The following is a 17,614-nucleotide window of genomic DNA, read 5'->3' on the forward strand; positions in this document are numbered from 1 at the left end:
GCTTCCCACTATCATTTTTTTAGTACACTGTACTAAGAATTTTTGATGACCACCTTTTACCTTTCCATGGTTCCCATTTCATTTTGGTTAGCAAAAAAACTTAATATTTTGCAATGAAAATATGGTTTGATATCTGTTTGTTTACAGATGTAGCACTTATGGTCTAAAACAAGTTTTTTTTTTTCTTTTCAGCGCTTTGTAAGCTGCTGCAGACCAGCTTCTAACTGGGGTCCATACCTGGAACGACATCGTGGGGAGAGATATAAAGACATGGTAGACCCTAAAAAAGAGACTGACCATGAAATACCTACTGTTAGTGGCAGTAGAAAACCAGAATGAGATCTAATTTATAAAAATATGTGGTCATACAATGTGATTATTTTAGAACAGAGGAAAATTTTATTTATTTATATGCTGGCCGAGTAGAAAAACGTCTATACTATATTCATGATAGTATAAACTTTTTTCCCATTTAAGCAGGAATGTAATATAATGTGAATCTACTACTATTTAACAATGTGATTATTATATTTCTTTTTAGATTATCTATCTGTATAACACACAGCTGTCTCTATGTCACAACACTTTTGTAAATATTATCATAATATTTTTCTAATATGCTGAAGACGTTATATTGAGCCAGTGATTTAGAAAACTGTTATATTTTCTATTATATAAGTTTTAAAATATTATTTGCTTTTATTTTCTTAGTTTACAAACTTTCTTTTCCATAAAGCTGGGGGAAATAAATCAGTATATTTAAAAGAAAGTGTTAAAATTGAAGGCCTCGTTTAACTAGAAATGCCATGCATATATGAAAAAATGGATTGTGTATATGAGCACTGTATTTTAATACTTTTAATCCAAATATATATATATAAAATTTTCATGTATTTACGGGTCTCTTTTTCTATGTGAACTTAGTGGTTATGTTCTTCACCTACAAATAGTGAAATAAGGCAGAAAAATCAGGATTCTATGGCCAGTAAATGATAAATCTAGAAAATGGAATCCAGAAGCTTTGAATACTTACTCCATATAGTATCTTCCTCAGGTTATATTTGGAAGAAAATATCTCCCACCTAATTTCTACTGTGTTTCACAAAATTAAGAGTTGTTCATTATATTCTCTGAAATCTAGGTTTATTTTCAAATAGAACACGGGACAAAATACTAATGAGGAAATGGCTTCAATCAAATCTAAGATCTTAGGATTGTAATACATACTTAATAGATCATGTAAAATTATTTTTGTCTTGAGTTAAGTTACTACTTACAGATGATAACCTATTTACATACTTATAGAAGATAAATTTGTCAAGAATAAGGGAAGGCAAATTAGAAAGTCCTATGTCCCAGTTTCCTTACAAAGGATAATAAAAACATATCATTAATAGGCTTATACATTGATTATTGACTACTAATTTAAACATCACAGCCTGGGATGGTGAACATTGCCTAAATATGTAAGAAACTTCTCAGTTATTTTTAAGGTTCTTAACCTGGGCTTCAGAGAACATATGAAACTGACATTATACATATCATTCTGTGTGTATGTATACATACATTCTTCTAGAGAGAGAGTCTATAGGTTTCATAAGAATACTAAAGGGGATCTGTGACTCAAAAAAGCTTAAGAACCATATACACTACTACTTTTGGCTTTTTGTTCTCAGCAAATGAAAAATAAAAGGAATCATTTTAATGCTTAATTTTAAATTAATACATTTAATTTTTTAAAAAGATTTTATTTATTCATGAGAGACACAGAGAGAAAGGCAGAGACATAGGCAGAGGGAGAAGCAGGCTCCATGCAGGGAGCCCAATGCGGGACTCCATTCCGGAACTCCAGGATAACGCCCTGAGCCAAAGGCAGACCTCAACTGCTAAGTCACCCAGGTGTTCCTAAATTAATACTTTTAAAATTCCTTTCCTCTTCCTTTTGATTGAAGATTAAAGGATTAAGGGATTAAGGTATTTAATTTATACTGGTAATTTATTTTGCGGCATTACAGTAGGTAAACAGATGGGGCTATAATTGAACAATCTCAGTGAACCACGTACATATATATAAAATGAACTTGTGATAGATATTTTGAGGATTTTCTTTGTGGATAAGTCAAATGCCATTAGTGAACTTCAACAGATTGTTAATTCCTCAGTTACACTGGATTTCATAAAACATTTGAAATAGATGACTGATTAAAATCAAGAAATACTTTTTCTTAATTTTAATCCATATTACATTAAATGCATTCTATCATTATATTTTGGTGCTATGTGAGATGTCCATTTTTCACCAAATAAAAAAAACCATGCCTTTTTCTATAGGTGATTTTTGCAATTCAGGGAAGATTTAGGCATATTTCTAATGAGATAATATGAAATTGATGGAGGACAGGGTGACAGGTAAGAAATCCCCTTCAAGAGCTGACTACAAAGTGGAAGAATTTATGTGACTATCTTCACAAGTGTCTACAGCAAGATCTTAACAATGCCTGGCATATTTTAGGGTGCTCAATGATAGCTCTTAATACACAGATTCAACAGTGTAAGAGAGTATTCTGTATAAAAGAAAAAGTTCTATCAAATCCCATTTACTTTAACACAAAAAGACATTTGCAATATTGTATTGTACACCAAAAAAGTTTTTCACATGTGAGTGAAATTGAAATAGCTACATCTCAACTATACTCTTTTTACTGTGCTTATTTTTTTTAAAGAAAACCTTTGGAACTGTTTCTTTGTCTACTGTGCTTTCGTTCCTTCCGCAGTTAAATATATATTTATATATATAAACTTGTCAAACTTGTATATATAAAAATATATAAATATATAAAACATATAATCAATTCTTTAAATATCAGTAAAAGCAAATTGATAAATGTCTGGATTTCATACCTGACTTGGCATCCCCTCCCCTTTTAAACAATTCATTTGGTATAAACACATATAATCAAATGAATTCACTCAAAGTGCCTTTAATGATTGCCTCCACTGTCATTACATTCTCTAATCTCTGTCAGTAGATTTCCAGTTAACTAATGCACCATTTAAATCCTTGAAAACTAGGAAAAGTTCCAATTCAGCCAGCTTGTATTCCACGATCCTGAGGTTTACCAATATTTGCTTCTGCATGGCTATCGTGTGTGGGAAATTAATTAAGATTTCCCGAGAGAGGCTGTTGACTGAAAGACTCTTATCAGTATTGCTCTTAGTTGACCCAGTAGAAGAGGTTGGTCTTACTAGTGCAAGAGAAGTCGAATTTGATGACATTTCACCAACGCTGCTCTGTAAGGGAAGGAAATTATACATATGTAGTTTATTGAGTTTAAACATTTCCAAAAAAGAAGCTGACCTTTGAATAAGGCAGGGGGCTGGTGGTTAAGGGCATTGATTCCCTGTGCAGTCAAAAACCCATGTGTAACTTTTGATTCTCCCAAAATTTAAAGACTAATAGCCTACTGTTGACCAGAAGCCTTGCAGATAGCATAGTCGATTAACATATTTTGTATATGTATTACATAGCATATGTAAGAAAGAAAATGGTATTAAGAAAATCGTAAGGAAGAGAAAATACATTTGCAGTACTGGACTGTATAAAAAAAATGAGAGTATAAGACCCACGGGGTTCAAGCCTACGTTGTTCAAGAGTAGACCAAATAACATGCTTAGTCTTGGTTATCAAAATAAGCTGATTATCCTCTCCTTAGAATTAGAGATTGAAAATCTGTTGAACAACAATGTTGACTCAGAAATATGCTCTTCTCAAAGACTCAAAAAATATATATATGAGAATAGCTATTTAATATCAAAATGTCACATCTTTGGCTTACATTTCTCGAACAGTAGGTCTATACTTGGACCCTGAGGATCACTGAAGATCAAAAGTCACTTGCAACTTTCCGTATCACCAGGAAACCCACATTTTGACCTGAATTATTTGTGAATACCCAAATACCTCTTTTTAAAGATGGTTGAAACCAGGGTGAAAGCGGCAAACAAACATAAGGAATAGTAGAAGCTAGAGAACATAGAGAAGGTATAGATTCCTAAAATAGGAGGTGGTGGTGGAGGGTGGGCCCTTTCAGTTCTACTTTTCAAGTGGGTGCAAAGCTGACCATATTACTCCGCGACTTGGGGCTTTTTACCGGGGGGCCACAGCTGCTGAATCATTGGTCAATGAAAGGGAAGTTTGGGGGTAAACATTTGAGGCTGTTGCAAGAGAAGGAATGAAATGACCTCTCCTTACTCTTATTTTACTATTTTAGTATGTTTCTACTCTCTCAGACCGCCCCCCCCTTCAGGAACCATCTAACTTCATCTAATTCCAATTTCTCTTATACGTTTACCTGAAAGCGGCTTTTCCAGAAGACAAACAGAAAAGCAAACAGAATGCCGCTCAGTAGAAGCAACAGCATGCTTGAGTTTCCTCCTCTGCGTCTTCTTTCTTCTTCGGCCCGGAGGCACTCGGCGGGCAGCTGGGAACCAGGGGGACACTGGTCGCCGCAGCTCGGGAAGCCACGGGCCACGACGCGGCGCTTCCCGCACTGTCCGGTACAACTGGGAGAAGCTGCAGAGTTCAGCTTTATATAGTGCAGAGGGCGCATGACGTAACAACTGAGCACCCACGTAAAGGCGCTGTGTCACAATCTGATGACGTGCACCCGGAACCAGCGGCGTTACAAAGGCCTGCGGTGTTGCGCTGTCCGGCCGTTAGGGTGGCGGGAGGCGCTGGGGCGGCGGGGGTTTCCTGGAAGCTGAAACACGGTGGAAATACAGCCTCCAAATTCATTGGTTAAATCCAAGATTTTAAAAGTGCGCGTCCCTCCTTTTTTTTTCTCTTTTATGTTTGTCTTTGCCGCAAGCACTCCATTATTCATTTCAAAAACAAGTTCAGAAACAAGATGGAAATGTGCTGTGAAAGATAGTTACCCTAACCGTGTAAGTCTTTGCCAGAAACTTCCACAGTCCCATTGCTATTTTAGGATTCACTCTAACCTTGTTCACATTGGGCTCGTTACATAACATTTGTGTCACTGTACAGTTTAAAAAGTGATTCCAAAGACATTCTTCCATATAATTCTCCCAATAATTTTGTGCTATACGTATTTTTAATACTGTGCCCACTTTCGGAAATGTAGAAACAGAGGCAGGTATTAAGTAAACTCATTTGAAACTAACAGCGTGAGCTGGACTCCAATCCACAAAGATGAATTCTGAGATAAAATCCGCCCTTCCCTTGCCCTCATCCCCATCCTCAGGACCTCTATCTGCACTTGCTGACTTGTGAGCATCAAGTATTTAATATTACCCACTCAGGAACTGAACAATATATTTATATTAAAATTAATATATATTAATATATTAAAAATAATATATATTTTATATATTTTATATAAAATATAATATAAATATATTATATTTATATTGTTATATTAAATTAACAATATTTGGGTTAATATTAATGAGAGGCAGCAGATACAGGAGTCATTGTACTCAACAGGAAATGTTCAAGAAATTCGGGTAGATGTACAAGGTGGCACTGAACTGAAAACTCAGGGTGATCTCAAGATGAGTGTCAAACCACAACCTCTTACTGCTTGGGGAAATAACTCACATCTTCATATAGATAGGAAGGAGAGGAATTATTTATAAGTTTTCACATCAAGCTTATTTCCCAGTTATGAGTTCAAACCTTAAAGATTTATTTATTCAACAACCATTTATTAAACCTGGAAGGGTGGATACTGTGATGTATTCTGGGGATATGAGTATGAGCAAAAATAGGTCTCTGTTCACCAGAGTGTGCACTGTGGGGTGGGAGACAGACATTAGTCAAATACCCAGAGAAATGAATGTAAAAGTGCTGAGATAAGTGGTAGCAACAGGTACATGGTGGCACAGGAGCTTCTAATAGGATATGGGATGTAAAGGAAAATGAAGCTCCTGGCTTTATGGCTTATTCAATTAGATGAGTGGGAAATAACCATGTATGGGACTACTGATCATGAATTTGGTGTTGGACATGTTGAGTTTGGAGTTTGAGGTGATACTGAGACATGAAGCAGTTGAGCTCAGGGAGATAATTGAGGACAGAGTTGTGAGGCATCTGCATATAAATGATAATTGAAGCTCTAGATACAGAATAAATTGCCTCATGTCAGTTTAAAAATACAAACACAAAGAATAGAGCATGGAAGGATTTCAGTATTTAATGGCTGGGTGATAACACTTCCTTTGGTATGTTATTGTGGTTATGTTAACATCTAACGTTTTTCATCAACTAAAATGGAGTGCGGCCCAGTAACATTGTCTCTAACAAAAGCACTTTTTTATATAAATTTATTTTTTATTGGGGTTCAATTTGCCAACATATAGCATAACACCCAGTGCTCATCCCGTCAAGTGCCCCCCTCAGTGCCCGTCACCCAGTCACCCCATCCCCCCGCCCACCTCCCCTTCCCCCACCCCTAGTTCGTTTCCCAGAGTTGGGAGTCTCTCATTAACAAAAGCACTTTGAATTTTGATCCTACTGGTATCCAAGGGAATGCTGCAAAGACCATAGAAAATATTCTCATCAGGGCGCCTGAGTGGCTCAGCAGTTGAGCGGCTGCCTTCGACTTACCGTGATCCTAGGGTCCTGGGATGGAGTCCCACATCAGGCTCTCCGGAGGGAGGCTGCTTCTCCCTCTACCTATGTCTCTGCCTCTCTCTCTCTCTCTCTGTCTCTCATGAATAAATAAATAAAATCTTTTTAAAAAGCTGCTTAAAAAAAGAAAATATTCTCATCAAGCACATTAGAGTACTCTTGCTAACCACAGAGTTTTTCATTTATTTTTATTGTATATTGTGTATATATATATATATATATATACAAAATATAGATTTTAACATTTTAACCAATTTTAACTGCACATGTCTGTGGATTAAGTACACTCACATGGTTGTGCAACTCATCATCACCATCTCCAAAACTTTTTCATCTTCTCCAACTGAAAATCTATACTCATTAAACACTGAATTCCTATTCTTTCCTCCACTCAGCCCCTAGAAACTATCATTTTACTTTCTGTTTCTACATATTTAGGTAGAAGAGTTACCTCATAGGAGTAGAATGACATAATATTTGTCATGTGGTGGGGCTTGTTTCACTTAACACAATGTCTTCATGGTTCATCCATACTGTAGCATGTGTGAGAATTTCTTTCCTTTTTAAGGCTGGTCGATATTAAACAGTATACATATATATACCACATTTTGTTTACCCATTTATCCATCAATGGACATTATGTTGCTTCCACTTTTTGGTTATTGTAAATAATGCTGCTGTGAAGATGAGTTGTTTATATCTTTTAGATAGAACAGTCCTTTATAAAATGTTTTTTTTTTTTTTGCAAATGTTTGCCCCCAGTGAGTGGCTTGTGTTTTTACTTCCTTGACAATGTCTTTCACAGAGCAGAAATGTTTAATTTTAAGGAAATCCAGCTTATCAATTCTTTCTTTCATGAGTAGGTCCTTTGGTGTTAGATCTAAAAAACTATCACCTTTCCAGGGTCATCTAGATCTCTTCAAATTAGCAACTCTTTTTGGGGGGTTTTCCCCCCTATTGTCTTAATTTTCTCTATTTCCTTTATTTCTGTTCCAATGCATCTTATTTTCACCTTTCTGATGATATTGAATTAAATTTGTTCTCTTTCTAGTTCTGTTATTGTTCCTAAAAATAGCTGAATGCATGTCTCTCTCAAGTTAACGGGGAAACTTTCTTCAAGACATACCATACATTAGGCCACAAAACAAATCTTAATAAATGTAAAAATATTGAATCATACAAAATATCTTTTCCACAAAACTGGAAATGAACACCAGAAGGAAAAACAGGGAAATTCACAAATATGTGGCAATTAACACACTATTAAACAACCAAGGGGTCAAAGAAGAAATTAGAATGGAAATTAGAAGCTATCTTAACACTAATGAAAATGAAAATACAATACACTAAAATTTATAGGATGCAGCAAAATCACTGCTGAGCAGGAAATTGATAGGTTTAAATGCTTTCTTTTAAAAAAAGAAAGGATCTAAATCAACAACTTAACTTTACACTCCTTTTTGATTACTATCTTCAGATAGTATAGATAAGAAAGATATTTCAATAGAAATATCTTTTTCCAACTTTGTATTGTCAATCTCTGCATGTTTTATCTAAAATTACTCTTTCAGAAAACATACACTTGAATTCGGTTTTTAATTCATTCTGCCAATATATGTCTTTTAATTGGAGTATTTAATCTGTTTGCATTTGAAGTAATTACTGGTGGGGAAGCATTTACTTTTACCACTTGATTGATTGATTGATTGATTGTTTTCTCTACCTCTTTTAGCTTTTTTGTCCCTCATTTTCTCCACAACTGCTTACCTCCTTTATCTTTAGTTCAGTTTTTTATAGTGACACATTTTGATTATTTTCATGTATCCTTTTGTGTATATTCAATAGCTATTTTATTGCGGTTACCATGGCACTTACATATAATATCCTAATGTTATGATTATCTGTCTTAAATTGATACCAAATCAACTTCAATTGCATACATAAACTTCATTCTTTTACAACTTTGCTTCCTGCTTCCACTTTACATTACTGATGTCACAAACTACATCTTTTATATATTGGATACCCCCTTATATAGATTTATATTTTTTAAATGATTTTGTCTTTCTAAATCCTGAGAAAATAGCAGGTGGAGTTAGAAACCAAAATCGCTATAATACCAGTTTTTTTTTTCATTTGCTCATGCATTTGCTTTTACTAGAACTCTTTGTATTTTCATATGGCTTTGAGTTACTATCTAGTGTCCTTTTAATTCAACTTTAATGAATCCTTTTAGTATTTCTTTTTAGCGTTATTTATTATTATTTTTTAGAGAAGGGGGAGGGACAGAGAGAGGGGAAGAGAATCTCAAAGCAGGTTCCACACCCAGTTCAGAGCCTGACATGGGCTCGACCCCATGACCCTGAGAGCATGACCTGAGCGGAAATCAAGAGTCAGTAGTTGGATGCCTAACCTGAGTCACTCAGGTGCTCCCTTTAGCATTTTTATTTGTGATGAACTCTTTTGAGACCGCTTGTCTGGAAATTTTTTGAATTTATTGCTTATTATTGATAGCCATATTTACTGGATGTAGAATTCTCAATTGACAGTTTATTTCATTCAGCCCTTTAAATATTTCATCCCAATGCCTTCTGGCCTACAAGGTCTCTGCTGGGAAATCCACCCATAATCTTATTGGGGATTCCTTGTACATGATAAATCACTTTTTTTCCTGCTTTTTTCACTATTTCTTTTTTGGCTTTCAACAGTTTAATTACCATTTAATTATAATGGTAATTTTTTTCTTAAAAAAATCTTTATTAAAGCTAGGCTGGGTCACTGATGTAAATAAGCTGAGGAGGATTAAGAGCTATGTCAGGTTAAGAGGGGCAGAGGTGGGGGACACAGGGCAGTGGGAGGTCTTGGGAAATGGAGGCATCAAGGGGACTTGCTGGCTTCCAGGCCATGCTTGAGTGGACAGGGATGTAATGCACTCTGTCAGGAGACCTGTAATAGAACTGAGTTTTATGGTGGGGTCAGGGTAAGGGTGGGGCTCCAAAGCATGGTTTTCACTCCAGAGAAGCAGTGAATCTGAGAGGTCTTCGAGATAGCAAAGATGTTGAATAAATGCTTGGATAGGTGTTTCTGGAGCTCACAGAAGTAGTCTGGGCAGGATGGAAGAATCTTCTTTGAAGATTTCCAGGATCTCAAGGCAGAACAACTGCCCCTCAGACCACACAAAGATTCTTTGTGTTAATCTTAAGTGGAATTGTTAAGATTCTTGGGTTTGTATATTCACATATTACTTTAAATTTAATAAATTTTCTGCCATTATTTCTTCAAATAATGTGTTTTCGCCTCTTTCTCTCTTCTCCTGGGACTTCCCTAATGTGTGTAGTGGTGGACTCCATTGTGTCCAATAAGTCCTTTAGACTTTGTTTACTTTTCATCACTTTTTCTTTTTTTACTCCTCAGATTCAACAATTTTCTAATATCTTTAACTTTGCCAATTCTTTTTTCTCCCTGTTTGAGTCTTCTTTTGAACCCCCCTCTAGTAAATTTTTCATTTCAGTTATTGTATTTTACAGCTCCAGAATTTTATATTTTGTTATTTTTTTGTTGATATTCTCATTTTGTTTATATATCTTTTTTCTGAATTCCTGTAGGTTTTGTCCATGCCTCCCGTTGCTCTTTGAGCATATTTAAGATAACTCTTTTAAAATATTTGTGTAGTAAGTCTGCAGCATATGTTCTTTAAGAATTATCACTGGAGATTTATTTTGTTCCTTTCAATGGGTCATGTGTTCTTGTTTCTTTGTATGCTTTTTGATGCCTTGCTGAAAATCAGGCATTTGAAAAAATGCCCACCTCTTCTAGTCTTTAAAGACTGACATAAAAGGCCTTCACTATTTAAAGGGACTCTGAGCTTTGGGATCAGTGCAGGGTCTTCTCTAGGCATGTGTTTTTTATGAGTCTCTGTGTGTGCTTTCTTAAATTTTACCTTTTATTTCCCAGCCGCTTTTAAATGTCTCAATTTCCCCCCAAAGTTTCACTCTAGCTTCTTGGGGCCTTAGAGGTTCTATTGTATTCCTCTAATTTAGAATCTCTTGCTCGTAGGCATCCACAGGTGTGAACACCCTCTGTAGTGTTTTCACACCAAGATACTCTTCATTGTCATGCATGGCTTCCAGATTGAGATCCAAGATTTTCTGCTGTTCTTCAGGTGAGCTTTGAGTCAGGCAAGACATAAACCGATCACTCAAACAGCCGAAGAACAGACCAAATCCTTGTAAACAATTTGCATTCTACTTTTGCTTAATGAATGGAACCAGGAGTTGGGTTGGTATTTTTCAACCATGCCCCCATCAGGAAGGGGTGAGGCAAAAATGAGCAAAAAAGCTACAAAATTTCCCACTGTTTTTCATGTTTTTTTTTTTTCTGGAATTGGCAATCACTTGGTTGCTATAGACTTTTCACTGGTTTTTGCAGTTCCTATAAAGTTATTTTAGTCAGTCTATACTTGTTTGATATTTCCATGAGGGATAAAGGGTCTGGTGTCTGAGGTTTCCTAGTTTACCATCTTGTTGATATCACTCATAACAATTGGTTTTTAAAATATGACAGCTGGTAGAAATAATTGAAAGTATAGAGTCCTGGGGCACCTGGCTGGCTCAGTCAGTTGGACGTCCAACCCTTGGTTTCTGCTCAGGTCATGATCCCATGGATCATGAGATCAAGCCCCACATTGGGCTCTGTGCTCAAGGAGGAGTCTGACTGAAAGATTCTCTCTCTCTGCTCCTCCCCCATCTAAATAAATTAATAAATCTTGAAAGAAAAAGTGTGGAGTCTCTCCTCCTGTGAGAAACTAACAGAAAAACAAAAACAAATAATGAAATGAATGTGACACATATTATTAACTTTTAATCCTGTTTTCTCCTGTTCATCAGATGCCAGATTTTCTTGATTGGATACGCTGGTAGGTAACAAAATAAGGAGAAAAATGAGACACTCAGATTTGGGGATGATTTCAAGAGTAAAGAGTTTTATCAGAAAATAGTTCATGTAATATTCCAGATAAGTAGATGACACTGGACAAATAACAGTGACTTAATTATAGTTTAATGACAATTTTGTGTTTTCTCTCTGATTTCACCACCATGGAAAAATAATAAAGATATAATAGTCTAGATAGCTTAAGAATTTAATTTATGACATTTTAAACTATTTAAATTTCCTACTTTGTTTTAAATGTCAAATAAATTGTCATTATTGTTTCCACAAGCAATTTAAAATTACTAAAATGTAAAATTTTGTGAACTAAATGAATTTGCAATAGTGAGTATATTAAAAAATTAGTCTTGGGATGCCTCGGTGGCTCAGTGGTTGAGCCTTATTCGGCTCAGGACATGATTCCGAGTCCTGCATTGGGCTCCCTGCATGGAGTCTGCTTCTCGCTCTGTCTGTGTCTCTGCCTCTCTCTTTTTTTTCTGCCTCTCTTTTTGAGTCTCTCATGAATAAATAAATAAAATCTTAAAGAAAATAAAAAATAAAAAGATCAGTCTTGTGAATTTTTATAATGCTAAAATCATAAAGTCTTAATGTGTTGGCTTAAATTCTAGTTCCAGTCCTTAGTTAACTTTAAGTCCTTAAATTCATATTGAATTGAGCTAATAAGTAAATATTCTTTGGTTATCGGGACAATTTTTGAGTAAGAAAAGTGTATAAAGCATTGGTCACTACACAGAATTTTTTATTTACTCTTGTCCCTTATTTCTATAATGGCTATACATTAATAGGATAAATGAAGTCGTTGGATAGTTTTAACATATATTTTTATTGTAATTTATAAGTTTTATAAGTAATATGAAATGTATGGTGGTGAGAAAAATAGCCAGGCAGTTCTTGACTACCTGGCTTCTAGTTTTCTCCTTAAGGAAATAAGTTTTAATGGTTAGTTCTGGCAGAAATAAATGGTTGAGTTTAGACTAGATACAATAGTTATAGAGAAATGAACATGTATGAGATAAAGTATATAATTAATATTTTAATTTATCAGAAAAAATATTAGTTTTATAAAGATAATAAATTCAACATACTGCACATTATCTTATCTAATATACCTATAAAGTTAATTATCTTTTAAAATAAGATGGAAAGATTTACATTATCATATAACTATACATTTATATATGTGTAAACACTTTCATATACAGCTATGTTAGGATTAGAAAGAAAGGTGGTTTATGAATCCTTTACTGGAAAGTATTACATTAAAATATACAGAAAATAAAATTGGATTTTGAGTTTCTGTTCAAAGACCAACTTATTGTGTACACAGAAACATGTTGCCTTTTTAAAAAAGATTTTATTTATTTATTCATGAGAGATACACAGAGAGAGAGGCAGAGACATAGGCAGAGGGAGAAGCAGGCTCCCTGCAGGGAGCCAGATGCAGGACTCGATCCCAGGACCCCGGGATCATGCCTTGAACCAAAGGCAGATTGTTCCACAGCTGAGCCACCCAGGCATCCCAAACAGGTTACTTTTATTATTGAAATATTTTGTAAACTCTCTGTGCTTCTGGCCTTTAATTATCTTTTTATTTTATTATTTTTGAAAAAATGTTATTTATTTATTTGACAAGCAGGGGGAGTGGCAGGCAGAAGGAGAAGGAGAAGGAGAAGCAGGCTTCCCACTGAGCAGGGAGCCTGATGTGGGGCTCCATCCTGACATCATGACCCTAGCTGAAGGCAGATGCTTAACCCACTGAGCCATCCAGGTGCCCCTAAATCATCTTTTTAAAACTTTCTTATTTTGGGAAAAAGTTAAGCTCCTAATAATTAGTGTTGCTTATTGCTGTGTTTTCAAAATATTAGCTACAAATGTTACAAAATTTGTACATCTTGGTCACGGGCAGGAATGTGCTTGTTCAATTATAAAATGCTGTTTCAATGGTCTTTGCTGCAAATTTATTTAATTTAGTAGTCATATACCTCTATTTCTTTACTACTTCTCTCCCCTTATAAGGATTTTTATCTTTCATGATAGCATAAATAAAAATCAATTGTATTTCTCCCCAAAAATCTTGTTTTGTGCTATGTAATGATGTTTCTGACAAATCTGTTATTTTTGCAAACAACTGTGAATAAAAAGAAAAATTCGCATTTTCCTGTCAGTATCTTTTCCTATTTATATATGCAGGAAAGGTATTATAAACAGAAGAGAAAGGTGCCTTCCAGATCTTTCTCTCTGCTAATGACTATTCCTTCTCTGAGACCCCAACAACATGAGTTCAATTTGAAGATATTATGTAGAACACATGCTTTTTCAAGTACCTCTTTATAAATCAGTGTAGTCAATGAAGATCTCATCCTTTTGGTTGTTGTTTAAGTACTGTGACTACCAGAAACTTTGTAAAATATGGAATATTACTGATGTGCTCAATTTTATGAAATGTGAAAGATTATTGATATTTTAGTAATACTATTAATTTTTAGAATATCTCAGAAAGGATATGTTTGATATTAGGAAGTATGATAGTAGGCATTAGAAATAAGCAGATAGCTGGCATTGAGAGACATCCAGTATGCATATATAGTTTCAAGAATTGGGGGGCTCAGTCAGTTAAACATCTGCCTTCGGCTCAGGTGATGATCTCTGGGTCCTGGAATCCAACCTGGTCGGGCTCTCTGCTAAGAAGGGAGTCTGCTTCTCCCTCTGTCCCTCCCCCCTGTTTGTGATCCCCCTCTCTCTTGCTCACTCAAGTAAATAAATAAAATCTTTAAAAAACAAAAGAATTGGATAACAGGAAAAATTAATCACTTTAGGAGCAAATAAGTCAAGTTAGTGTGGTTGAGAGGTGAGAGGTTACAAGTGTGTGTTGGTTGGGGGGGGGGTAGCTCAAATTATCCAGAATAAAGGAAATATAGGAAACCGGCAAGCAATAACCTGCTTATTTAATTGCTGTTAACAAGCTAAACTGGTGCAGTCTTATAAGCTCTAGTTTGTAAAAGCTCCATGGTTCAGATTGGAATTACAGAGGTCTATCTTCTTGTTGGGATATGATGGAAAAAGTATGCTTTGACCTTGATTTCCTATCAGAATGAGGTTTAATCTCATATGCTTACAGAATGTAGTTTTTAAAAAATTGTTTCATTTAAATTCACTTTGCCAACATATAGTATAACCCCCAGTGCTCATCCCACCAAGTGCCCTCCCTGGTGCCCATCACCCAGTTACCCCACCTCCTCACCCAGCTTCCCTTCTGCAACCCTTTGTTTCCCAGAGTTAGGAGTCTCTCATGGTTTGTCTTCCTCTCTAATTTTTCCCCATTCAGTTCCCCTCCTATCCCTTGTAATTCCTTTCACTATTTCTTATATTCCATATGAGTGAAACCATATGATGATTGTCCTGCTCCAATTGACTTAATTCAGTGAGGATAATACCCTCCAGTTTCATCCATGTTGAAGGAAATAGTGGGTATTCATTATTTCTAGTGGTTGAGTAATATTCCATTGTGTGTGTGTGTGTGTATCACTCTCTATCCATCTGATGAAGGACATCGATTGAGGTTCATTTCACAGTTTGGCTATTGTGGACATTGCTTCTGTGAACATTGGGGTGCAGGTGTCCCGGCGTTTCACTACATCTCTATCTTTGGGGTAAATACCCAGGAGTGCAATGGCTGGGTCGCAGGGTAGCTCTATTTTTAACTCTTTGAGGAACCTCCACACAGTTTTCCAGAGTTGCTGCACCAGTTCACATTCCCACCAACAGTGCAAGAGGGTTCCCTTTTCTCTGCATCCTCTCCAACATTTGTGGTTTCCTGCCTTGTTAATTTTCCCCATTCTCACTGGTATGAGGTGGTATCTCATAGTGAGAAGCTTTTGATCTTGATGAAGTACCAATAGTTCATTTTTGCTTTTGTATCCCTTGCCGTCATAGACGTATCTTGCAAGAAGTTGCTGTGGCCAAGTTCAGAAAGTGTGCTGCCTGTGTTCTCCTCTAGCATTTTGATGGATTCTTGTCTCACATTTAGATCTTTCATCCATTTTGAGTTTATCTTTGTGTATTGTGTAAGAGAATGGTCTAGTTTCATTCTTCTGCACGTGGCTGTCCAATTTTCCCAGCACCATTTACTGAATAGACTGTCCTTTTTCCAGTGGATATTCTTTTCTGTTTTGTTGAATATTAGTTGACCATAGAGTAGAGGGCCCATTTCTGGGTTATCTATACTGTTTCATTGATCTATGTGTCTGTTTTTGTGCCAGTACTACATTGTCTTGATGATCCCAGCTTTGAAATACAGCTTGAAGTCAGGCATTATGATGCTCCCAGCGTTGGTTTTCTTTTTCAACATTCCTTTGGCTATTCGGGATCTTTTCTGGTTCCATACAAATCTTAAGAGTATTTGTTCCAACTCTGTTAAGAACGTCCATGATAGGGTCGCATGGGTGGCTGAGCAGTTGAGTGTCTGCCTTCGGCTCAGGATGTGATCCTGGAGTTCTGGGATCAAGTCCCACATCAGGCTCCTGCATGGAGCCTGCTTCTCCTCCCTCTGCCTATGTCTCTGCCTCTCTGTGTCTCTCATGAATAAATAAATAAAATCTTTAAAATAAAGTCCATGGTATTTTGGTAGGGATTGCATTGAATGTGGAAACTTCCCTGGGTAGCATAGACATTTTCACAATATTAATTCTTCCAATCCATGAGCATGGAATGGTTTTCCATCTTTTTATGGCTTCCTCAATTTCTTTCATAAATATTCTGTAGTTTTTAGGGCATAGATCCTTTACCTCTTTGTCAGGTTTATTCCAAGGTATCTTATGGTTTGGGGCACAATTGTAAATGGGATTGATTCCTTAATTTCTCTTTCTTCAGTCTCATTGTTAGTGTATAGAAATGCCATTGATTTCTGGGCATTGATTTTGTATCCTTCCACACTACTGAATTGCTATATGAATTCTAGCAATCTTGAGGTGGAGTCTTTTGGGTTTTCTACATGCAATATCATGTCATCTGCAAAGAGGGAGTTTCAATTCTTCTCTGCCTATTTGAATGCCTTTTATTTCTTTTTGTTGTCTGATTGCTGAGCCTAGGATTTCTAGTACTATGTTGAATATCAGTGGTGAGAGTGGACATCCCTGTCGTGCTCCTGATCTTAGGGGAAAGGCTCTCAGTTTTTCCCCATTTAGAATGATGTTCCCTGTGGGTTTTTCATAAATGGCTTTCAATAGTTACCCTGAACATGAATGGGCTAAATGATCGCATCAAAAGATGCAGGGGTTTGGACTGGATAAAAAAGCAAGAGCTATCTGTATGCTATCTATAAGAGACTCATTTTAAACCTAAGGGCACCTCCAAGACTGAAAATGATAGGGTGGAGAACAATTTGCCATTCAAATGGTCCTGAAAAGAAAGCTGGGATACCAATCCTCGTATCAGATAAATTAAAGTTTATACCAAAAGCTGTAGTAAGAAATGAGGAGGGACATTATATCATACTTGTTTATCCCACAAGAAGACCTAATAATTTTGAATATTTATGCCTCTAATGTGGGAGTAGCCAAGTACATCAATTAATAACCAAAGAGATACATAGATAATAATACATTAATAGTAGGAGACTTCAACATAGCTCTCTTAGCAAAAGACAGATCTAAGCAGAACATCACCAAAGAAACAAGCGCCTTGAATGATACACTGGACCAAATGGATTTCACAGATGTATACAGAACATTCTATCCTACTGCAACTGAATATATATTCTTCTCAAGTGCACATGGAACTTTCTCCAGAATAGACCACACACTGGGTCACAAATCAGGTCTCAACCGATATCAAAAGATGGGATAGTCCCCTGCATATTTTCCGACCACAGTGCTTTGAAACTAGAACTCAATCACAAGAAGAAATTTGGAAGACACTCAAGCACATGGAGGTTAAAGAGCATCCTACTAAGAGATGAAAGGGTCAACCAGGAAATTACAGAAGAATTAAAAAGAGTCATGGAAACTAACGAAA

At 36.0% G+C, this 17,614-nt stretch overlaps 2 protein-coding genes across 4 annotated transcripts in view; one reads left to right on the plus strand and one right to left on the minus strand.

Moving 5' to 3' along the window:
- Positions 1–1,364, plus strand: part of SLC6A14 (solute carrier family 6 member 14) — a 26,033-nt gene extending 24,669 nt beyond the window's left edge. The window contains exon 13 of one of the 2 annotated variants that reach the window (XM_041740222.1): positions 193–1,364. In XM_041740222.1, the coding sequence (XP_041596156.1) occupies positions 193–339 (147 nt within the window). In that variant the 3' untranslated portion in view covers positions 340–1,364. The remainder of the gene's footprint in view (positions 1–192) is intronic. The other variant, XM_041740221.1, reaches the window with a different exon arrangement.
- The window catches only part of CT83 (cancer/testis antigen 83), a 16,506-nt gene extending 11,965 nt beyond the window's left edge, over positions 1–4,541 (minus strand). The window contains exons 1-2 of one of the 2 annotated variants that reach the window (XR_005985592.1): positions 4,353–4,436; positions 3,247–3,291 (exon numbers count right to left, since the gene is read on the minus strand). Coding sequence is in view for 1 of the 2 variants with exons in the window: in XM_041740223.1 (XP_041596157.1) it covers positions 3,013–3,291; positions 4,353–4,421 (348 nt within the window). In the remaining variant the exon portion in view is untranslated. Of the gene's footprint in view, positions 1–1,866; positions 3,292–4,352 lie in introns of those variants that run through there. The other variant, XM_041740223.1, reaches the window with a different exon arrangement.
- Positions 4,542–17,614: the final 13,073 nt, after the last annotated feature.

This window comes from Vulpes lagopus, chromosome X (assembly GCF_018345385.1).
Source record: "Vulpes lagopus strain Blue_001 chromosome X, ASM1834538v1, whole genome shotgun sequence".
NCBI lineage: Eukaryota > Metazoa > Chordata > Mammalia > Carnivora > Canidae > Vulpes > Vulpes lagopus.